The following is a 25,483-nucleotide window of genomic DNA, read 5'->3' as shown; positions in this document are numbered from 1 at the left end:
ATTAATACAAATGTTTACAATAGGAAATTGAATTTTGTTCCGCCACATGCCTGTATGTTTCTGCTCTTTTTTATATTGTACTCATTTATTTTCATTAAACGTCTGAAATGTATTTTTGTGAGTTGAATATATACTAACAATTTTTGGGGGGTGATGGACTACTTCAGGGGTGGGTTCCTGCCAGTTCTAACCTCTTCTATAGAAGAGGTTCCACAAATCTACAGTGCCATTTAGAACCGTTCCAGCTCCCTCCCCCCGCCCGTCCGCACATCATCAAGATGAAGAGCGAGAGGAGGAATTCTGGGAGTTGAAGTCCACAAGTCTTAAAGCTGTCAAGTTTGAACACCCCTGGGGTTTTTTTTCTAAAGGGTTAGGGGTGCAAGGGTCTTGTAATTTGCCAGCTTTAAGACTTGCGTGCTTCAAATGCCAGAGTTTCTGAGCCAACATTTTGGTTGCTAAGCAAGAGCGTTGTTAAGTGAGTTTCACCACTTTTTGCATGTTGGCCACATCCACCCAGTCACATGGCCACCAAGCCACTCCCATAAAGCAGGCCACACCTGCTTAGAAGAGGTTCTAAAAAATTTTGAAACCCACCACTGGACTACTTGTATCTTTATTTCACCAGCCAGAACATTTTCACTGCTGTAGCAAAACGAATAACAATGTCTCATTTCATCACTTGAATTAAAATCAATGTATTTGTTTTCATCTTTTCCAGGAGGAAGATTTTTATATAGCTTCTTTTTTGAAGAAGTATATATGGTCAGAAATCACTTGTTCAGTTTACAGACATATCTTTTTACAGTGAGGAAAATAACACCCTGCTCTGTTGAATAAAGATTAAGGCTGCAATTTGTTTGCGTAAAGGAGTGTAAAAGGGGATTTCCTTAGCGTTAAATTCAACCACTGTTAACTTCAGAAACATATTTATGTAGTTTGCTTGCCACAAATACAAAGCTGTTTGCTATTACTTTCTTTCAGTATTCTTTTAACTTGTCTGTCCAGTCTATAACTCATACTTATTTATGATCTTACATTCAGAACTAACCAGATCTTATCTTACCTTGCCAAAATCAAGCAGGTGCTGCCATCTAACATTTTCTTTCATGCTCAGCAAGATATTTAAGGTTGGGCATAACTTTGGACCTAATTTAAACAATTATTGAGATAATATGCATTGAATGTATTTGAACACCTATTTAAAGAATAGAATACTGGCAGTCGTAATTTTGATAACAAAGCTAATTTTTAAAGTTACAGGGTCGGAGATCTTTGTCATAGTAACCTAACTAAATCTGAATTTTGCCAGTTTTAAAACAGTGGCTTTCTCCAAATAGTTTTTTCCATGAGAATTATTAAATTCTAAATTAAAACAACTATACATTAAAAATGTAAGTCTCAAAAATGAGTAATAAAATCGAAATTAGCAGCTAAAATTGTAAACTTTAAGCCGAAAGGAAATAAATCTGACGTGAACAAATTCCTCTAACTGCATTAAACTGATTATGCCTCTTAAGGCTGGTTTCTGTTATGACTGACTTTTCGAACTCTGAAATAGGAGTTTCACCCCGCTTTTTGCTATTTCTCAACGACGCAAGAAGTTTGCCTGATAAAATTGGGAAGATAAGAATTGGGATGTAATAAGGCAGTGGACTGTCTTCTGTTTGGTCAGAATCCCTTGAACTTCAACTCGGGCGGCCAATACACTAACATTAATCACCTTTTCTAAAATAATTGAGAACCGTTCCCCCTGCATTAGAATTATACGGCTTTCATTATTCCAAGCCAGCTGCAAACGGACTATGGGAGCTGTAGCCTTAACACATCTGGAAAGGAGCAGGTCGAGAAAACGCGTCCCGAGGAATTATCATCGCTTCTGAGCCGAAATAGCGCCCTCTAGCGCTATGCAAGGGGTAAATCTGGCAGTTGTTTTTATTTTTCAAACGAGTTGAGGAAGTTTGTCCTTCGCCGGCGCCCGTCGGGAAGCTGGAGTCGGGAGCGCAGAGATCCGCTTGACGGTTGTCATGGCGGGGGCTGCAACGGCGGATTCGCTGTGGGAGGACCGAGATGTTCGCTTTGACATCTCTTGGCAGTGAGTGATGTGGCGCGAGCGCGTCCCCGCACCTCTCGCCTCTCCCTCGCGGATTGGAAGGGTCTGGCTTGACAGGAGCGCCGGGTCAACGGGCGGGCGCTTCCTCCTCCCGCTGCCTCCATGGGGACGGCCGGTCCTCACAATGGACCTCGACCCTCCCCATCCACGGGGTTTCAAATCCTCATGTAGGGGCTTTCGCACACTTAATTGGTCCCTGTCGACCCTGTGACGGGGGGCAGGGGGCAGGTGGTCCTTGACTTACAACGGTTCATTTTGTGACCAAAGTGACAACACCACTGGGGGAAAAAGGACCGATGACCATTTTTCACACCTATGACTGTTGTAGCCTCCCCACGGTCACGTGATTTACATTCGGATGCTTGACAACTGAGCAGTGTCCCGGAGTCATGGGATCCCCTTCTGCAATCTTCTGACACGCAAAGTCAATGGGGAAGCCGTATTCACTTAACAACCATGTTACTAATTTAATAACTGCAATGATTCCCTTAACAATATGGCAAAAATAGGTCATAAGATGAGGCAAAGCTCCCTTAACAAGTGTCTCCCTTACCAACATAAATTTTGGGCTCAAATTATTATATACACACATACATACATACACACACGCACACATATACATATACATATATACATACATACATACATACATATACTTATACATATATACCCACACATACATATATACATATCAACTCACCTTTCTGTTTTCTTGTCTAGATTTTAGAAATACAGGTAATCTTTGAATTACAATAGCAATTGAGGCCAAAATTTCCATTGCTAAGTACGACATTTGTTAAGTGAATTTTGCCCCATTTTAACTCTCTTTCTTGCCCCAGTTGTTACACGAATCACTGCAGTTGTTAAATTAGTCACATGGTTGTTAAGTGAATCGGGCTTCCCTGATTGAGGGATTGCATCAGAAGGCCACAAAAAAGGGATCATATGAGTCCAGGACACTGCAACCGTCATAAATAAGAGCCAGTTGGAAAGTGTTTGAATTTTGATCACATGACCATGGGGATGTTGTAATGGTTTTAAGTATGAAAAAATGATCATAAGTCATTTTTTTCAGTGCTGTTATAACTTTGAGCAGTCACTAAACACATTGTAAGTCAAGGACTATCTGCCTTTCTTAGGATTAAGGGAGGGGGACTGGTCCAAGGTCACCTAAGTGGCTTCATGCCCAATGGCATGAAGTGGCTTCTCCCATATTCTAGCCTGCTGCATTAAATACTACACTAAACTGGCTCCTTCACATCTTACTAGGGTTGTTATCTGTAACTTGAGGGGCGTTAGAGCAGATATTGAGCATTTTTGATTGAATCAAAATTAAAACATAATTCAAAAGCTGTCTTCTGTTTTGAACAAAGGAAGGATATTAACAGTTTTATGGCTGGAAATCATTTGGCAATATGAATATTTGATGTACCTGTTGATATAAAATTAATTGAACCTTCAAAAGAATTAGCTGTAAATGTAATGGTTCAAGAGAAAACCCCTTGAATTGAATCATTCGGAAGCAAAATATATTAAAAATGATATTATCGTTGGTTTCCCATCCAGGTGGACCTGCTTCACTGTACTTGAAATGTGATTCTGAACAGGATTGTTTATAACACTGGGATGGGACTGGGCCACTGGGAAGCTTGATAGTTATAATTAAGAATTATTGTAGTGCTGTCTTTTACTTTCTTATCCCAATTTATTTTTCCTTTTAGATCTTAAATGTGAAGACAGGATAGCTATTTATTTTTTAAGAAGTTCTTGAATGGGGTTTTTGGCAAAAGAGTGATGGCAACCTGGTATAGGAGAAGCCCTTTCACAGAAATTGTAGGCTGGGGAGGGGGGGGGAGTTGTATATAATTGTTATCTCTCAGAATGCCATTCACATTCAATGAACTATGACTGACCTCTGTAATTAAAAACAAGACGACTATTTATAGCAATATCTAAGAATATAATATTGCTTTAGGCAAATGAAAATGAGACCAGGAGAGGTCCTCATTGATTGTTTGGAGCCTATTGAAGATACCAAAGGCAACAATGGACAGAAAGGTAACATAGGGTTTTTTAAAGTTGGTTAAATTTGTTCCACACCCATTTCAAAGAAAGAAAAGTTTTTCTGGTTGGTTGATTTTGAACATGTGCAATACAAAATCATGCATTCAGAGTAGAATGAGAGAGAATGAGGATGTTTATTTTTCTGTTTTTCCCCAGATATTTCATCTCCTAAAACTCTTTTTTTTTTGGGGGGGGGGTGTTTGCATTAATGATAGTCTCTTTTAATTAATAAATATACTTCTGTCAAATTAAGGTATCCCCCATGGATGTAGATGAATTTTATTTTGTTTCTGCAGTTTGTGGTTCACGATTATCTGAATTTATTACAGGGAATATCATTGTATAGCACTGATTTGAAGGCCACAATTGCCTTTATTTGTTAAAGTATTTATCTCCCGCTTTTCCCCGTGCTATCTGGTATTAGGTGGGGTTGTTTTTTTTCACTTTTCTCAAATCTACAAAACAACTAGCTCTTGAAATCTTTGCCTTACCCTTTAATGTTTTGCTTCCTTAGTTTATTTCCCCCATAAATGCTTACCTAAGATTGTTTGCTTCTAGGGATGGCATTCACAGTGTTTATTTATCTTGTTCTGTAACTGTATTATATTCTTTTATATCCTATATATTGAGAGCAAACTCATTCCCTCAGTGTGGATACTTATTAGTCAATATTGCGTTATCTACACTGAAAATATTTGTAAGTACAGGAGACCCTCAGTCTAACAGGACAGAAGGATTCTGGAGGACAGATTGGCCAAGGTTTTGAAGATTCAATGTTATCTCCAGTTTGAGGCAGCATGCTTCAAAAAAGCAGTTACAGTGCAGAGACCAAAGAGGGATGCTATGTCCCATTTTCTATTTGTAAATCTCCCAGAGCATTTGGCTGGTCATTGTGAGAAACAAAATGCTTACCTAAGACCGGCTTGACCTGATCTAGCAGGCCTGTGCATGCCACAGCTGCTGTCTATTATTAAACTGGGAACAGGCTGGTGAATCCTTCCTGTAATAGGTGTAGTTCATTTTCTAGCAGCCATCTCATGGGGACCTATTAAAATTACTTCCAGTTGGAATAAGTTAAAAAAGAGAAACAACAGCTAAGTTTATTAACAGGATTTCTCTCTGGATTGTTGGTCAAAAATCATTGCTGTTTTACATTATATTTGATTATATGTCCAGTTGTCCATGCGTTCATGCATTTTTTTCCCCGTTTCTCATACGTAAAAATAAAGTTATTAGATGTAAAAATTCCAATGATTTTTTTTAATTTCTAGGCAGACTCTTAGTAACAAACTTAAGAATTATTTGGCATTCTGTTGTATTGCCTAGAGTCAACCTCTGTAAGTATCATTTTGTTTTTTAATGCATATTTTGTCTATCCACACATCCCCACTTGTTAATAATGTACAGTTTTTAAAATGTCAGCCAAAAAGTCTCTCTGATGTGTTTGTCAAATCTGTCAAATTATCACCATAATCTCCGAGGATTCCTGATGATTTATAGCATCACTACTGCAACATATAACAACAGTATTGGCTGTTATTTTGTGACAGAAGGTGTACCTGGAGAGGCAGTGGGGCAGAGTTTTGGCAACACAAGAGCTTCCCAGAGAGAGGCCCAGATTAAGATACTGTACAGTTCCAAGCTGGAGGAAGAAAAAGCTTCGGGGTAGCCATAGTCCAGAATCACTCAGTATATACCTAGTTAAATTAGAAGATTTCATCTTTAGTTTGGTAACATTCTGTGCATTAGGTATAAGCAAATAAAAGATGGTATTCTATTGGATTTTCCTGTGTCATCTCTGGGCTTGGGCCTGACATATTAGCTGTTATTAAAATAACCTGACCCTTTTCAGATTCTCATCAAACTGAAAAAAGATACTGTTATTTCATTAATTGTAATGAGAGTCCTTAAAGTAGTAGCATCTTGGGCAGGAGGAGGAGAGGTGATGGTTATGTGAAAGCTTAAAAAAATGTGTGATGTATTTTAACGTGTATCATACTCCTAATGAAAAGACTGATAGAGCAGTTACAGGTGGCAGGTGGTGAACTTGTTTCTTTTTCTGCTATTGTTGGTAGTAAAGGAGTGGTAAGATGAGATTTGCATGGAGCATTTTAAAAGAAGTGAATTGGAAAGAGATTTTTGAGGTCTGTTCTATAGATAACAATGGTAGAATCAAAATTGCTATTCAGCGTACTCTGTGGTATTACATTCACATTCCTCACACTGTCTTAAATTTTTTTGTTTGAGACGTATGAAGCAATAGTAGATGATTTCAAAGCACTCTGGATATTGTATATTAATCTGGAATTGTTAAAAATGAAAAATTATTTTGCTTCATTTCACTTAACAGTACCAGAGATAATGCTGTGTTTCTTTTCCTAATTATTTAGCTGTTGGCTACAATTGCTTTGTGAATACAACAACAAGAACTGCTAACTCGGTGAGATTACAAAATTAATTTTGAAGCATACAGAATATTTTTCAAAAGAGATATGTTGTTTTAAAATAACATAACTTGCTCATCATTATTTGGTTTCATTTACAGATGCTCCTTCAATTTCAAACACAAGAACATTAGTGATATCAAAGTTTTATATATGGCATTGACTTTAATGAATTCATTGAGTTCCATTAAGTTCTTCACTTAATCTGACAAATACTTATACAGTTGTACACAGAATAAAAATATAGGCAGAGCTATCAAAAAGGAAATTAATAACAAAAATATAGATTTTGCTAAAGCTATGAAAGATTTGGTATATAAACCACAGTGTATGTTTATGGTCATGCCTTCTGATTTGATGTCAGCTAGCATTCACAAATTGATAAGTATGTTCCAAACACAGAATGAGCCTCTTCTGCAGCTCAAATAGAAGCACATAGATCAGTGGTTCCGAAAGTGGGTGGTACCGCCCCCTGTGGGGCGATGGGATGACTTAGGGGGGTGCTAAGAGGCAAGGGGGCGTCAGGGCGCTAAGAGGCAGGGGGGGTGGCAGGGGGACACTAAGAGGCAAGGGACTAGATCACTAGATGAACTATAAGGTCCCTTCCAAGTCTGTCATAGGTTTGTAGGGTAAGAGGCAGGCAGCTGCCTGAAGCCACAGCTCTTATCCCCAAGAAGAGGACAATGCCCCCCCAAACCCCATCTCTCCCTTTCCCAACGGCTTACCTGGAGTGGCGGGTGCTGGGCTGGATGGCCAGCCGTGGCCCTTCCCCACGCAGTTCTGTCCCGCAGATGCTTCCTCGTGTCAGCCGTCCTGCTTCCTCACCCGATTTGTCTTTCTCTTCATTTGCTCCATAAGAAGCGGAGGATTGCACAGCCTGGGCTCTATCTCCTCCTGCCACCTCTCCTGGCCAGCGGTGGGCAAGGCAGCAGCTGCGCCGGATGCCCTTCGGGGACCCGGACAAGCCTTGGCGCAGGGACCGGGAGGGTGGAGTGGGGGGAAATGCGGTCCAAGGCCGACTTAGGACACGGGTCTCTTGGCCCCGAATTCTCCGCACCCTGCAGAGCCCTGGTCAGAACACGCAGGCAATGCAGAGGGTCACAAAGCCCCCCCCCCCGGCCTTCCTGTCTCCTAGGCGATGAGCGTCACCCACCAATCCTGCCTGCTGAAGTTTCCCCGTTTAAGGGGGGAAGGACTCAGGTGAGGATGCACGGGAGGGAAGGGGGACGCTGCTGCTTCCTGCAGGTTCGGACTTGGCCCAGGGTCGATGGGGGCCTAGATGGGTGACTGCTTCGAGCATCCGGGGGGGACTCGCTGCTGGGGTGGTGATCTCCTGTGTCTCCCTGGCATTCCATGGGAAAAAGCTGGTTCTGGGCACCTGGAGGAATGCCAGGTGTGCCCCCACACACACACACACACTCCCCGGGGACTGGAGAAAAACACTAGGGATGTATTTCTGAAACACATCTGATGCCCCTCCCTCTCTCCCCGGCTCACTGGGAGGCAGCCAACACTTACGGTCACAACCGAGGCCAAATTTTTTGTTGTTGAGTGAAACATTTGTTAAGTGAATTTTACAACCTTTTGTGCCACAGCTAAAGTGAATCTCTGCAGTTGTTAAGTGAGTCACATGGTTGTTAAGCGAATCTGGCTTCCCCATTGTCTTCACTTGTCAGAAGTCACAAAAGGGGACCACATGACCCTTGAAACCGTCATAAAATGAGCCAGTTGACAAGCATCCCAATTTTGATCACTTCATCAAGCCCATCCATCACATTAAGATTTTACTAAACAGTGAAGTAGTTACTAAATTTTACTGAGTTTACTAAGTTACTAGTTACTAAGGTTCTTGATAAATGACTATCAAACTTTGAAAACCTGGTATCACTGGATCATGTTCAATAATTTTGTTGAATTAACATTAACTAAAAAGTTTTTTAAATTGGATTTTGAAAAAATGTGCAATTAATTGTTACAGTTTTGAATTTTACTGTTACTATCTTCCTTCCGTCGTGCAAACTGCCCAGTCATATGACCCCCCAAGCCACGCCCATCAAGCCACACCCACAGAACCAGTAGTAAAAAAAATTGAATTCCACCACTGGGTGGGGGGCACTGAGGATCAGTTTGTAGCACCAAGGGGGCGCTGGACTGAAAAAGTTTGGGAACCACTGACGTAGATTATCTATTTCCTAAATTGAAATAGTACTATTTGTGGAAGGGTACTATATTCTATCTCCTTCCATTCTTCAATGTTGGTATTTAAGGAAGGAAATACAAGTAGTCCTTGGTTTACGGCAGCCATTCAACAACTGTTCAAAGTCCCAATGGCACTGAACATGGGGGGCCTTACAACTGATCCTCAAAGTTCCATCTATTGCAGCATCCTTAATCACATGATAATGATTCTGTGCTTGGGAACCAGTTCGCAATTATGGCATCCCACGGTCACATTTGTGACCTACCCTGCCAGCTTCCCACAAAACAAAATAAATAGAAAAGTTGGCAGGAGGTCGCAAGTCAATTTTCACACTCCCACACTCCATAGCATCTGCCCACAGAAATCTAGCACCTTCCTGCAGCACCTGCCTACACATGCTCCATAATGCCTGCCCACAACATATACACACACCTAGGTCTTGCCGAGGTGGCGCAGTGGTTAAATGCAGCACTGCAGGCTAGTTCAGCTGACTGCAGTTCTGCAGTTTGGCTGTTCAAATCTCACTGGCTCAAGGTTGACTCAGCCTTCCATCCTTCTGAGGTGGGTAAAATGAGGACCCGGATTGTTGAGGGCAATATGCTGACTCTGTAAACCGCTTAGAGAGGGCTGTAAGCCCTATGAAGCGGTATATAAGTCTAACTGCTATTGCTATTGCTATTGCTTCTTAGCCTGCTTGCCTGAGACTCCCTCCTCCCATGTCATGAACATGTAAAGTCCTCATGTAGTCCTAGGGTTATGATAGCAACTGGGATTTCTCGGATTTCCATTGCTGTATAACCATGATGGTGAACATATAGCACACGTGCCACAGGTGGCACGCAAAGCCCTCTCCAGGCATGTGAGCCGTCGCTCAGCTCCACCATGCATGCGCACTTGTCTCCCGCCGGCCAGCTTATTTTTGGGTCTCTGCCACACATGCAGGAAATGTGTGCGCATGCGTGGGGATCAAGGGGGGGTCACATGTGCAAGGGGTGGGGAAATGCAGGGTGCGCGGTGCAAACCCATGCCCTGTTTTTGGTCCCAGGGGGCTTCAGGGAGGCCTGCTAGGCCCACAACTGGGTGCAAGAGGTTGTGCACACAGGCACAGGGGGAAGGACCGGGCATCACCTGCGCATACACAGGGGGTGGGGCACATGGGGGTGTCATGCACACATTGCCTTATGGGTGTGGGCACACGAGGACAAAAAGGTTAGCCATCACTGCTATAGAATGTGGTTACGACTGCATCACTTAGCAACAGAAATTCTAGTCCCAGTTGTCATCATAACCCAAAGACTATTTGATGAGCCTCCAAAGGCTAAATTCCTAGCCCAGATTTCATTCTCTTTCTAATGTTCTTTAACAGGTTAAGTCAATAATAACTAGAAGTTTTACAAAAGACAGGAAAATAACTCTTAAAAAGTAATAATAGTAATCAAATATATTTATGTGATATCTTGTAATATCATCCAGGTAGTTATAGATCTATCATCTCACATTAAAATAAATGTTCTCCTAATTCTACATTATTCCACATCATTTAATACAATAGCATCTTTGTTAATATAGTTTGGGTCTTCAGATTTGACCCATAAGAGAAAAGAGAGAGAGAGGTGGGAAGAAAGAACAATGATATTGATTAGTATAGTCATAAATAATTGGAATTTTAATGTAGGTCAGCTTTATTTAATGAGTTCATAATTAAAATTCACTTCACATGTTTTATTAAATGTGTAATTTAACCGAAAGGATCCTTTATGTGCCCTACATTTACTGAACCTGGGTTTATAATATGTGAGTTGTTATCTATTCAAGGCATTTGTGACACGGCAGATTAAAAATGTACCACACATTTGTATCTCTCAAAAACTGAGGTTTCATTAAAAGCAACTCTGTATAATATTGTTCAGAAATGTTAAATGACTATAATGTTCATTTCTTTTAAAAACTGCAATAAGATATTAAATCTGATATTTTCCCTTATAGAAATTAAGAGGACAAACCGAAGCACTTTATATCTTGAGCAAATGCAATAACACACGTTTTGAATTCATATTTACAAATGTGATTCCTGGAAGCCCCAGACTTTTTTCTTCTGTTATTTCTGTTCACAGGTATTTAAGGTGTTTTTTTTAAGTTTTATGTAGAAACAAAAAAGATTCACTAAAGCAGCCCTTACAAAATTAGTTAGTTACATATGGTATATTAATTTTCAGAAATTGTGCTGTGTTGGTTTGAAATAGAATACAGTTCAATATTTACATTTACTCTGGCACATTTACTCTGCTCTTTATTTAAAAATCCTTCCCTTACCATCCCTTTACCATCTGCATTTTGTACATTTTAAAAGTCCATGACAGGTACTGGTATTTTATTTTAGGACTTTTTAATTAAATACGTATACACACATGCAGAGAGATATATTCTTCTGAATATATTAAATGCTACTAATGATTATCAAAAATTTTAGGTCCATAAATTTTAGGTCCATAAATGATTAAAAACAAGGAAATATTGTTTTCCAAGAAACGAATTTATATCATTGTTTAGTTCTACTTTTGTTTGTATCCTTTTTGTTCTAATTCAAATGATAGCTAGTTAATCTGAATCCCAGCTAAACAATTATTATTATTGTTATTGTTAATTAAATTTGTTTGCTGCCCATCTTACTTCAAGGCCAGTTCCTGAGTTATGCATGCCATCATCAGGAAATAACCGTCTTAAAAGGACTATTTTACTGAGGAATAGTAATATTGTTTTCAAATTCCTACAGTATCAACCATCTGAGTTTAATGCAATTTGTAGAAAAAAACATTTCAGTATGTTCCCAACTTCTGGATGAAATGTTCATGTTTTCAGCCAAGCAATTTTCCAGAGAAGAGGGCTGTTCAGTTACGCATCTTTATCTTTTTACTTAAATTATTTTTTGTACAGCAAGTCTTCTTGCACTACAGCTTTTCAAATAACAAATAGATATTTTATAATGTGTTTAAATATACTATTTATATTCTAATATATATATGTGTGTGTGTGTGTGTGTGTGTGTGTGTGTGTATGTATATGTGTGTGTGTGTGTGTGTGTATGTATGTATGTATGTATGTATGTATGTATGTATGTATGTATGTATATGTTATATTTGTGCTGATAAATAAATAAAGGGAGACTAGTATAGATCTATTTCAAACTATTTAGCTCTCATCAGCTAGCCATACCCATGCTGGGAATCGAACCTGTGCTCTATTGCCTCTTAGGCAGATGTCTCCCTTTATTTATTTATCAGCACAAATATAACAAATGTAACAAAAAGGCAACAGTAAAAAAATATTGGGTTTCTGTCTGGATGGTCTCTTGTGACGAGCCAAAGGCAGAGAATGGAAGTGTGACCTTCCTCCCATATTTGGGCATACCAGGGGTTGTGACTTTAAATATATATATATTAAGCACAGGTTCGATTCCCAGCAAGGGTATGGCTAGCTGATGAGAGCTAAATAGCTTGAAATAGGTCTATACTAGTCTCCCTTTATTTATTTATCAGCATAAATATAACATATATATATAAAAATATATAAAATATATAAATATATATATATAAATATAATATTCAACTGCCAACTCAAACAGGCCTGAAGGCCAAGAAAAAATTGAAATAAATATTCCTGGATGGATGTTGCTGGCGGTATCCCTTAAGCAGGCTTTGAAAGAGGTGGCACAACTCAAATAGTTTTTTCAGTAGAAAAGTGCTTAACAATCTACATGCCTCAACCTCTTAGAAGTGCTTTTTCCAGAGCATAGTTTGAATAACTCAATTCTATGGCAAAGTATGGGAGATTTCATGGAGTTCCATTTGCAGAAAAATTCTTATTTCAGTGGTTCTCAACCTGTGGGCCACGGACCCATGAGGATCTACAGTGTCGTCATGGGGGGGGGGGGGTGTCTGTGTCTGTGAAGGCTTGAAGAAATATGATTTAAATCTTACGTTAAGTCTTGGAGGTCTCTGACCCCAAAGGCATTAAAAGGCGGTCCGTGATGAAGAAAAGGTTGAGAATTGCTGCCTTATTTAAGTGTAAAGAATACATTGTAGCAAGGACTGATTAAAGATAAACTTATATTTTGTGCATTGAGTGTATTTCTATGAGTCTGCATCTTTTACCTCAAAAAATATCAAGAACAAGATGGGACACTTACAGAAGACTGAGATTGACTACAGGGATGCTGATATACTGTCTTTTTTCTGTATATTTTTTAACTGCTGCTTAATATGGTCAGTTTACTCATCCATAAATTAATTGGACTGAATTGTACACAAAATGGACTGTTTCATGGATACGTTTAAATAAAATGCGGTTAAAAATGAAAATGTTAAAACACTGTGTTCCACTATTTGTAGAGCTTACGAAACATCGAAAATGTACCGTGAGCTGAAGTTGAGATCCGCATTAATTCAGAACAAGCAATTGAGATTGTTACCAAAAGAACAAGTGTACAACAAAATAAATGGTGTTTGGAACTTATCTAGTGACCAGGTATGATGTAGCATGAGAAAACAATATTAAGAAAGTGGTTTCTTTAAAAGCGCCTAATGTGCCAAAAGGATTGTATAACCTGTACACAAACTATTTGATTATATTATATATTATGTAGGGATAGTAGATTGTTTTAGCATTAATACTTCAAATCAAATCATTAAGAAATGTTCTTTTCTTCTCTACAGCAGGAACCACTAAAACTATGATCTGTCAACTTTGACTCCTATTAAACTTGTATTATATAATAATGAAATATTGTAGCTCCTTAAAAACTGGGATCAGAAGTACTTATATATTTATATATTTATCAACTTACCAAGCTGCGATGCCTACCATCTCTCCAAAGGCAACTCTAGGTGGCTTATAGTCATTGAACAAAATGCACTTAAAACAATAAATAAGGATCTTAAATTAAAAAACTAAAAATTAAGCAAGATGGATAAGGAGCGAACAAAATGCACCCAGGGAGTAGGTGGGGAGGAGGCATTAGCCACTTTCAAAATGCCCCTCCTCCCACACGCCCGTTAAGACCCCAGGCTAATTGGCATAGACATATGTCTTCAAGACCTTTTGGAAGGCCAAAATGATGGGAGCAGATCCGACCTCAAGGGACGAGATGTTCCAGGGAGTGGGAGCCGTAGCTGAAAAGGCTCTTCTTCTGGAGTCTGCCAGGAGAAATTCCTTGGTTATTGGGGTCCACAGCATACCCCTTTCTGCCGGCAGAAATAGGGTGGGCCAATCCCATCAGGATAAATCAGTTTCTCAGCTAGTCTGGACCCATAACCACAAAGGGATTTAAAGGTGATAACAGCACCCAGAATTGGACCCGGAAACAGACTGATAGCCGGTGTAGCTCGCAGAACAGCAATGTAACATGGATCACCCCAGGGGCTCTAAGAACTGTCGGTGCAGCTGTTTTCTGGCAATTGTTGTTCAGTTGTTTCTAACTCTGTGAATCAAATCAAATCTTTATTACAATCATGAATCGGCACAGCTTATCCAGTTGGATCCCAGGAAATATTTTTTTAAAAAAAACTCACAAAGGAAATACTTTCTAACATACAGTTTGTTTAACATCTAAGAATTTAGCTAAAAATAGGAAGAAAATCAGCATGGCAGAGCAAAACAGCTCTGTTTGAATAATGTCGCTTTGATGTCAGTAGTTGCCTCTGGAACAACCTAAATTTAACTTGCATGCCATTGTATTTGAATGGCGTATTATTTTGAGAACTTGGCAGGAACGCCAGAGAGTTTCCTCCTTTGTGCCATGATTTCTTTCTATTACAGGTGATTCCCAATGAGTTTCTTATTTAAATAAGCATTTAGATGTTGGGTTTACTTTAGAAAATGTGCTGTTCTGTTTAGACTTTACACAAATGCATAGAAATATGAAAGCTCCAAGGAACCAGGTTTACTTTGCTTTCTTTCTTTTTCTAGGGAAACCTGGGTACATTTTTTATTACAAATGTAAGAGTAGTTTGGCACGCTAATATGAATGATAGCTTTAATGTCAGTATACCATATCTGCAAATTGTAAGTAGCTACAATTATCTCTCTTATTAGTAATTATGTATGATATTATTTTAATTGTGCAAAATGTATATTTGGCTCTTGCAGGCTGAAATCAATAATCTTTCAGCTCCCCTCCCAGATCACCTATATGTGCTCATAAGAAGAGGGTGTGTGGCTTGTTAGGGTTTAATTATCTGTGAAGCTATCACTTTGTTAATATGGTACTCCATTTTCAAATGGCTGTAATTATTAGGATGGCGTCATTTGAAAAGGAAATGTTTAAGCTTTCCATTCCTAATTGCAATCTCATAGAAGAGGAAGACTCATTTCTCAGACTAATTAACTTTTTGTTGAGTTAGTGGATAAGTAGTGGAGACGTCCCACACATCATTACAAATTAACCATTGACATGTCTATCTCCCTCAACTGTTTGTCATTTTTTTAAAAACGTGCAAATTACACAACACTCATGTCTAATTAGTACTAAAGATCTCTTTATCACATTTATGAGGCACATTAGTGGTATTTTCACTCTAGTGAAACTGGGGAAAGGAAATTAAGCAATAGGACATATTAGAGGTGGTATGATGAGTGGCATTAGGTGTGTGTAAACTAGAAACTTCGCTTTGGATGTCATGGTCTAAATTAGGAAATTATATCACTCTTTAAATGTGCCAAACATTATTTGGTTTCCAAGGTAATTATTGTTATGGCAACTAAAAGTGTTGTGAAAGCAACCATACAAATATTAAATTCTGGTTGAAATTCACAAAAGTTAGCTTTTTCATTTCCTTTTTAGTGTGTCATTTTTGGTTTTGTCTTTTCAAATATTTTGCATAATTATAAAGATCTTAATTTCAAGAGATTGTATCGATATTTTCAGTTACTTTTGTTCAGAAGCTTATTTTTAAAATGTTTTAACATATATATTTTTATAATCTTTGCATCCAGCGTACTATAAAGATTAGAGATTCAAAATTTGGCTTGGCACTTGTCATTGAAAGTTCTCAGGCGGTAAGAAACTAATGGCATAGTTTATTTCTTTCCATTCATATACCATTTCTAGAGAAATTGTTGCTTTGATTCGCATAATATAGTAGCCTAGTATTACACTTGGTAAATAAACATAAGTAATGAAAATAACCATGATAAATTAGCAGCAGGTGACCAATCAGATCTCTGAATAAAACATGGCATTCCAGATTAGTCATGTACTATTTTTGAGCAATGTGTTCCTATAAAAATTGTAAGTGCAGTATTGAAGGTATCTGCTTCTGAGAAGTTAAAGAAAGACTGTGAATAAATGGCTTTGGAAATGCATGTGTCATTGCTGATTACTTTCCTTATGCTGCTGCTGAGATTAGTATTTAAAAATAGCTTCCAGCCTTGAATTGTCCAGTTTCTTTGGTAACAATATCTTAAAAATTGTACTCATTCACAAAAAAATGGTACATGAAAATGAGCACATGAAAAGCCAACTAAAATGCATTATATTATATTATAATATATACATACATACATACATATTAGGCAATGTGTGTGTATATATACATAAGTATATACACTTACGCACACATGTTCACACACGTATATAATATATCTCCTATGTGATAGATAGATGGTATCTTTCTGCATGTCTGGTTAAGAAGTTTAATTTATCTCAATATATTACATATTTAACCATGATTTAAAGTAATAATACTATGCATTGACTTATCGTATGATAATGAATCATTTTAAAGTTTGTAAAATATGCTTGATTTACTATGAATTACTATAAATTATGTTCAAGCATAATTATTGTGTACATTTTATTTAACATATTACTCTTTTACAGACTGGAGGATATGTGCTTGGATTTAAGATTGACCCAGTTGAAAAACTGGAGGAAACTGCAAAAGAAATAAATTCATTGCATAGAGTATTTTCAGTCAATCCTATATTTGGAGTAGACTATGAAATGGAAGAAAAGGTACACTTTTTGAAATTTTAATCAATTCCTGCTTTTGTTTAATGGTATTAAAGAAATGTAGGTGTTGTTTCAAATTGTTTTCCTTATCAATATTCAGCCTCAACAGCTAGAAGATTTGAAAGTAGAACAAATAGAGGAAGATGTGGAAATAGAGGCAAATGAGCCAACAGATGCCTTTGTGGTAAGCGTCTCTTAAAACTAATAACTTTTGTATTGTTTCCCTATACACCTAGCGTACTAAACTGGTCAGTAAATTATAATGAACTCACAGCCCAGATCAAAATGTTAATAAACTTTTGGATGTAATATTTCACTAACAATTGTCATTTTATGCTATTAATCAAGTAACCCAAGAAGTTACCAATTAAATGTTGGTACTGTATTTTTCGGAGTATAAGACACAGCAAGGTTTTGAAGATGAAAATTTTAAAAAAAGGTTTTTGCATTCTGCAAACCTCCGAAAAATGGGCCATTTTTCGCAAAAAGGGGCCCGTTTTTTTTTTTTTTAAGGGCATGAATATCCCTTAGGAGGCTTGTAGAGTACTCCTGGGGCAAAAACAAGCAAAACATGGCCCATTTTTCACAAAAACGGGCTCGTTGGGCATGGATAGCCTTTAGAATGCTTATTGTGTGCTGCTGGGGGTTGGGGGAGGGCAAATAACGGGCCATTTTTCTCTCATTTCTGCCCTCCCCAGCCTGCAGGAGTTCTCTGAAAGCCTTCTAAAAGCTATGCTCGGCCATTTTGGTGAAGGGGCGGAGTTTCAGGAGGCAAAAAATGCTGTATTCAGTGTATAAGACACACCCAGATTTTTAGCCTCTTTTTTAAGGGAAAAAGGTGCGTCTTAGTCTCCAAAAAATACGGTAGTTGTCCTTTATTCATTTGCTTATTTATAACAATTGTTGTTACACTAAACAAGAAATCCCAACTCTCTCTTTAATACTAGGAATAAATCAGTTTGTTTAGTTGCATGTGATGTATCAGATCAAAGCTAATTGTTTATTTGCCATAAGTTTTATATTTAGAATAGTTATGTAAGATTATACATATTAATAGGAATGTCTTAAAAAACAGTTTTAAGACAGTTTAAATTGAAAATGAATTCATTTTATTTAATACTAAGTAAATGTTGATGTCTTTGAGGTAATCGAAGTTTTTCAATGAATTGATTTACTGCCTGAATTTCAATTAAAAATAATGCTGAATGCCACAATAACTTATTTTTATTTTTATATCATAGGCTTATTTTGCTGATGGAAACAAGGTATTTTTTAAGTTACAATAAAAGTGAATTAGTTTCTTGTTAACACTATTAGCCACAACTTACTTTTTCCCCCCCTTCTTGTTGTCCTGCAAATAGCAACAAGACCGTGAGCCTGTTTTTTCCGAAGAGCTAGGACTCGCCATAGAGAAGCTAAAAGATGGATTCACATTGCAAGGACTCTGGGAAGTAATGGGTTGATATGCATCTTAAAAAGATGTAATAATTAACAAAATATATTTTGTCTCTAAAAGTCATGCTGCAGTCTTTTTAATCAATCAAGCTATAGCTACCTCTTTTATGTAGATTGCAAGGAAAAAATAGTGTTCTTGTATAGTTTTAACATAATTTCTTGTATATTTAAGATATTTAAGCTGTGGTTTGTATCTTTATACAGTACTTCAACTGCTTGCATTTAATATCCATTGTGTATTATTTAAATATCACTGTAAATAAAATTGATAGTTCATAATATAAACTGAGAAAAGATGTTCTAAATTTGAATGTTGTGGTTGCTTTGGTTGCTATGATGTTTTTCCTCTACATCTTTCAGTCGTGCCTCACAGTCGGTCCTAAATGAAGAAGCAAAACAGTTCATACACCCCAAGTATGAAAAAAACTTTTGCTGGGCCTTTAGATGCAAGGGAAATTTATTTTGAATAGTCTTTCCCATTGGAATCCATACGTAAGGGAGATATATTGCTGCTTCTTGTCCCAGGTTGTGTCTCCTCTCTGACAATGAAAAGTTTGGAATGAATAGATTGGGGAATAACTCCAATGTACTCTGAAGTAACTTACTAATTTCTGGACTGAGAGGTTGGCTGCAGTACTTGGCAGAATTACCCCTCATCAGCCTCTTTGGCCATTGATACAATGGAGCCTCTCTGGCACTGGCTCAACAGCTGTCTAACAACTATGACATCAACACACAGCGGAAAGCCAAATGGGTTGCCCAGATACAAGCAGTTATATAAATGACCCTTCACAAAAGGTGCCAGGTTTTGACCTTCCTCACCAGCATTGGTCAACTCTGAACAGGATCCGTACCTACCCACTTTTTATTACCCCATTATTGTTGTATTTTTTATGTGTTTTAATTATTACGTGGGGACCGTCAGAGTGAACGAATGAGTGTGTTTGATTTGGAGGGCCTGTCAAGGAACACGGGAGCCACAGGGGTGGTTGAGGGAACTACGGACACGGGAGTGGGCCAGAGCATTACGGTCATAACAGGGAGGGGCAGATATGGCGGGGACTTTAGGGCTGGCCATTACCGGGGAAGAAGGGCTCGCTACGTCACAGAGATCCCTCCTTCCGGCCCTACGAGTCCCACTCCAAGGCCAGGTGGTATGAGTAATCAGGACCCTGGCCTCAGGCTGCTGGCGCTAAATGCCAGGTCTGTAGTTCATAAAGCTCCTCTCGTCCGGGACTTAATTTTGGACGAGAGGGCAGACCTGGCATGTATTACTGAGACCTGGCTGGGCCTGGAGGGAGGAGTCCCCCTCGTAGAGATGTGCCCAGAAGGTTTTCAGGTGTTCCATCAGCCGAGAGCTCAGGGAAGGGGTGGGGGTGTGGCCGTTGTTATCCGAGAATCTTTAGCACCTCGTAGGATCCCTGCTCCCGAGCTTGTCGGGTGTGAGTCCTTGCTGGTGAAGTTGGACCTCAAGGGTCAAGTGGGCCTGCTGCTAACGTACCTGCCTCCCAACTGTGTTGCAGCAGCCCTCCCCTCGCTCCTTGAGTCGATAGCCGAGCTGGCAGTTGAGTTCCCCAGACTTATGGTTCTGGGGGATTTCAATCTGCCTTCGCTCGGTGGTCACTCTAATGGAGCGCAGGAGTTCATGGCTTCCATGACAACCATGGGCTTGACCCAAATAATCCAAGGACCGACTCACTCAGCGGGTCACACGCTCGACCTCGTATTCCTCTCGGAGCAGTGGAATTGTGACCTTGGTCTGAGGGGTAGTGAGATCTTGCCCCTGTCATGGTCAGACCACTACCTATTGAGGCTTGACTTTCGGAGACCAAACCCCCACTGTAGGGAGGAGGAACCGACCAGGTGGTTCCGCCCCAGGCGACTTATGGACCCTTTAGGGTTCCAGACAGAACTTGGGGTTATTCCTGATACTCTCGCCCGCAGTCTGGCGGAGACTTTGGTTCTGCCTGGCACTTGGCAGCGACGAAGTCTCTTAACCGGATCCGCTCCGAGGCAGTGGATCCCGGAGGGCACCTTGGTTTACTAAGGAACTCCGGGAGAGGAAACGCCAAAGGAGACGCCTAGAGCACTTATGGAGGACCAGCAAATCCGAACCCAACCGAGCACGTTTAACAACCTGCACCAGAGAGTATATTCGAGCAATTAGGACGGCTAAGAGAACATACATTGTCTCTCTGGTTGCGTCTGCTGAGTCGTGCCCAGCCGCCCTGTTTAGGATAACCCGTTCCCTCCTAAATAGGAGGGACACGGGCGATCCGCTGCAGGGCAGGGCTGAGGAGTACGTCCAATTCCTCGCAGACAAGGTTGCTCGGTTCCGGGCGGACCTGGACTCCAATCCTGCAGAACCAGCCGAGGCACTTAAGGATGATCCGATAAGCCATCACTGGGTTGAGTTTCAGGCTGTTACCCCTGAGGATGTGGACAAGGCCATGAGAGCTGTAGGAGCCTCCACATGTGTGCTGGACCCGTGCCCCTCCTGGCTGGTTGTCAACAGCAGAGAGGTGACACGAGGCTGGATCCAGGCGGTTGTTACCGCCTCTCTACGGGAGGGGGTCTTTCCCCCCACTTTAAAGGCGGCGGTGATGAGACCCCTCCTGAAGAAACCATCCTTGGATCCAGCTGTTTTAAATAACTATCGTCCAGTCTCCAACCTCCCCTTTGTGGGGAAGGTTGTTGAGAAGGTGGTGGCCTTTCAGCTCCAGCGGTCCTTGGAGGAAACCAGTTATCTCGATCCTTTCCAGTCAGGCTTCAGACCTGGCTGCAGCACAGAAACCGCTTTGGTCGCGTTGACCGATGATCTCTGGAGAGCCAGGGATGGAGGCCACGCCTCCATCCTAGTGCTCCTTGACCTCTCAGCGGCTTTCGATACCATCGACCATGGTATCCTTCTGCGACGACTGCGAGAGGTGGGGGTGGGAGGCGCTGTTTTACAGTGGTTCTCCTCTTACCTCTCGGACAGGTCGCAGTCGGTGTTAGTTGGGGAGGAGAGATCGACCCCTAGGCCCCTAAAGTATGGGGTGCCACAGGGTTCGGTCCTGTCCCCCCTTCTTTTCAACATCTACATGAAACCGCTGGGTGAGATCATTCGCCGGCACGGGATAAAATACCACCAATATGCGGATGATACCCAGCTGTATCTGTCCGCCCCGTGCCAATTCAACGAAGCGATGGATGTGATGAGCCAGGGTCTGGAGGCTGTTAAAGACTGGATGGGGGTCAACAAGCTTGTGCTCAGTCCAGAAAAGACCGAGTGGCTGCTGTGTTTCCCTCCCGCGAATTGGCCAAACATTCCATCACTCAGGCTGGGGGGTCAAATTATACGCCCCTCAGACAGGGTTCGCAACTTGGGAGTCCTCCTGGACCCACAGCTGACCTTCGAACATCATTTGTCGGCTGTGACCAGGGGGGCATTTGCCCAGGTTCGCCTGGTACACCAGTTGCGTCCCTACCTGAGCCGGGAGGCCCTCACAACAGTCACTCGTGCCCTTGTGACCTCTAGGCTGGAATACTGCAATGTGCTCTACATGGGGCTGCCCTTGAAGAGCATTCGGCGACTTCAGCTAGTCCAGAATGCGGCCGCGCGAGCGATTGTGGGTGCACCTCGCTTCACCCACGTAACACCTATCCTCCGTGAGCTGCACTGGCTGCCTGTCGATCTCCGGGTGCGCTTGAAGGTGCTACTTATCACCTATAAATCTCTCCATGGTAGTGGGCCTGGGTACTTGAGAGACCGCCTACTGCCAATTACCTCCACTAGACCGATTCGATCGCATCGATTAGGCCTCCTCTGAATTCCATCTTCCAGCCAGTGCAGACTGGCAATTACCCGGAGGAGAGCCTTCTCGGTGGCTGCTCCGACCCTCTGGAACGAACTCCCCGTGGAAATTCGGACCCTCGCCACCCTCCAATCCTTCCTTGCCGCTTTAAAGATCTGGCTGTCCCGGCTGGCCTGGGGTTAAGATTTTAACCCCACCCGAATTGTGTGACTGTTGTGCCTTCTTTTAATATGTTGTATTGTCTCCATGTTTGGAATACTGTTTGCTTGCCCCCCTACCCTTCTGAATTGTGAGCCGCCCTGAGTCCACCCAGGGAAAAGGGCGGCATACAAATAAAGGAAATAAAGGAAAACTCTTCCGGGTGAGCATTTAAACATGGTTCTAGAGATAAACAGATTCCATTGATATATAGTTGATATCTAATATACACCAGTGGTGGGATTCCAATTTTTTTTACTACCGGCTCTGTGGGCGTGGCTTGGTGGGTGTGGCGTGGCATGGCTTGGTGGGCGTGGTTTGGTGGGCAAGGCAGGGGAAGGATACTGTAAAATCTCCATCAATACCTCCAGTCAGAGGTATTATTTACCAGTTCTCCAAACTACTCAAAATTTCCACTACCGGTTCTCCAGAACTGGTCAGAACCTGCTGAATACCACCCCTGAATTATACACACATTCCACTGGTACCCTTCAAGCTTAAAGGCCTTGGTTCTGTGTTTTGGTGAGTCCAGTCAATGAGTATCTTTGTTATGATTAAGACCCCAAAATAATCAGAGTGGAAATAGAGAACACTACTAGGAAAAAATGCATCATTTTTTTAATGTTATCATTGCAAACTATGAAGTGTATATTTTTACATGTGTTACCTAACATTCTGGACTAGTTATATGATCACAGATTAAGGCTATTGCCAATGTGAGTCACCAAAACACCACTTGAATGACATAAAGTGACATACAATAGTTTTTGCTCTATGAAGACTGCTAGTGATGATCAGGAGTTGCATGCAACATCTATATTTCTGATCATTTTTATTCAGTATGAGTCAAGGTAGATCTATCCTTAAGAATATTACCAAACTTGAGAAAATTTATTTTTAAAAATTGCCTGGTATAACACATCTATCACATCTGTATTTGTAACTACCACAAGAAGGCAATGGATGAACCAACCCATTAATGATTGGTAATGGTAACCTAAAATTTAATGTTCATTCTGTAATGTTCATTACATCAGAGTGCACAACTTTTCTCTTAAAGGACGACTCAAAAGGTCACAGGTTTGCCTAGTGCTTTAGCTAATCCTAACTCTCAATGATCAACCATTTTTCTTTGATGAAAAAATATGCTACTGGAAATACTTTTGCTAGAAACCATTACCCCTACAGTCAGTTTCCTCCTACACAAGATATTCTAGAGTAGCCTATAAAGATAAAGGTTCCCCTAAGAGCCGAGGTGGCGCAATGGGTAGAGTGCAGTACTGCAGGCCACTTCAGCTGACTGCTATCTGCAGTTCAGCGGTTCAAATCTCACCGGCTCAGGGTTGATTCAGCCTTCCATCCTTCCGAGGTGGGTAAAAATGAGGACCCAGATTGTGGGGGCGATATGCTGACTCTGTCAACCGCTTAGAGAGGGCTGAAAGCCCTATGAAGCGGTATATAAGTCTAACTGCTATTGCTATTGCTATATTTGGAATTCACAGTCAATGGTAAAATATTTTAAATTCTGAAGTAGCACTTCTGTTTCAGCTCTTCATTCTGCAAAGCAAGAGTGATCAATCTAAATATTTTGGAGAACAATTTTTGTCAGTCAACATAGGAAAATGTCCACCAGCTTGGGAATGATCAGAAAGAATAGGAATGGTACAGGGATAGGTTCTGGCCGGCACTACTGCCAGTTCCCTTGTGTGTGCTCTTTGTGCACATGCAGAGTGCAGTATAAATTGCGCAGAACAGAAAAACAAGATGGCAGCAGCAACGGAAGTGACTGGGGAACCAGTTCGGAGGCGTGACAGGCCTGGGTCGCTGCCAGTTCCCTCAACCCAGGCCGCCAAACCACTACCGGTTCAGTAGAACCGGTCCAAATCTGTAGGAACCCACCACTGAAATGGTAGCAGAAAATACCTTGACAATAAAAAAATGTTTATTTCTGCTTTCATACACATGCTGATATCTAGGATATTACTGAGATGTGAGAGTAATATTCCATGTGATCTACACATCAAAGAAGCAGTCAACACTTTTAAAAAATAATTATTGATTCACGTTCAAAATACTATGAATATTTCTATTACTTAGTCAATAGTTGTATATTTTACCATATTTTAGACTTTTCCTTTTCTTCTTATTGTATAGCTTTAGAGTCCAAACTTGTTAACCAGTTTTGTGAGGATGAACATGGTGCCTTAATATATAACCGAGTTGGAAATGGAGGAAGCATCAGTGGATCATTGATTCATTCAGAATCTTCTCACACTTCACAACATTTATTACACATGAACTATAAGAATGGACAAGCAGTATCTTCAAGTACATATGAAGCATCAATGAAAGACAATTCCATAAACACTGGCCAGTTTTCTCAACCGTTAATTCTGGTACTCTGAAATCCACTTTATTTTTTAAAAATGCATTAATGGGGTGGGTTTCCTTAAAACTCTGTGTCAGCACCTCTCCATTTAATAATTAGGAAAGAAAACCATGAGACTCCATTTGTGGAAAATCAAATGTACTTTTACTAATTAAAAATGGTTAAAGAGCAGTTGCATAGCGAAGTCTGGTTAATTAGGCGCGAAAGCAGTTGATATATAGAATAGCCCATTCCACACCCCCTGGCATCATAGGCCTAGTCCAATCATAAGTCCTTCAAGTGTCAGGTGTGAGATATTCAAAAGGCATCACGAAGATGGAATGTCGGTGCCGTTAGTCCAGGCGGGAAACACCCACGCATGCATAGTCTATCCATCCAAAGACCTCCAGAACATTCCTCCAGCACAACGAGTAACCCCACCCAAAATACCATGCCCTCCCTCCCCGTTTCATGGCAGCTGAAGCAACAGCAAAGCAGAAGCTGACATCCGGCCGTCCCCCGGAAAAAGGCGGTTAGGCCTAGAAAAAAAAACAGAAACAAACAGACGAACAACAAAACACAAAGAGAAACAGGGAGGGGAAAGAGAGAAATTAAGTCTTGTCAGGATACGCAGCATAAAACTTCCGAAGCAATTGGGGAGCACGAACATGGGACTTGTCAACCCATTCCGTATGAGAGGGAGGGAAATGCTTCCAAGCCACCAAGTATTGGATGCGATTACGCCGCTTGCGTGAATCAAGAATTTGACGAACTTCAAAGTGCCGTTCGCCATCGATGAGCAAGGGAGCAGGCGGAGGGACTTCAGGCGGACGTAAATG

At 40.6% G+C, this 25,483-nt stretch overlaps 1 protein-coding gene across 1 annotated transcript; it reads left to right on the top strand.

The window, feature by feature from the left end:
* The first annotated feature begins 1,962 nt into the window (after positions 1 to 1,962).
* LOC148049361 (BBSome complex member BBS5) lies at positions 1,963 to 18,586 on the top strand. Its single transcript, XM_087709387.1, has 12 exons — positions 1,963 to 2,092; positions 4,086 to 4,168; positions 5,446 to 5,511; positions 6,565 to 6,614; positions 10,805 to 10,932; positions 13,207 to 13,342; positions 14,783 to 14,878; positions 15,809 to 15,871; positions 16,695 to 16,829; positions 16,927 to 17,010; positions 18,068 to 18,091; positions 18,188 to 18,586. The coding sequence occupies exons 1-12, from the start codon at positions 2,025 to 2,027 to the stop codon at positions 18,287 to 18,289; spliced, it is 1,035 nt and encodes a 344-aa protein (XP_087565513.1). The 5' UTR covers positions 1,963 to 2,024; the 3' UTR covers positions 18,290 to 18,586.
* The last annotated feature ends 6,897 nt before the right edge of the window (positions 18,587 to 25,483 follow it).

This window comes from Thamnophis sirtalis, unplaced genomic scaffold, assembly GCF_051295495.1.
Source record: "Thamnophis sirtalis isolate CommonGarterSnake01/CBP01778 unplaced genomic scaffold, rThaSir2_p1.2 scaffold_1, whole genome shotgun sequence".
NCBI lineage: Eukaryota > Metazoa > Chordata > Lepidosauria > Squamata > Natricidae > Thamnophis > Thamnophis sirtalis.
The sequence above is the reverse complement of the archived record's forward strand: the minus strand, read 5'-3'. Positions and strand labels throughout refer to the sequence as shown.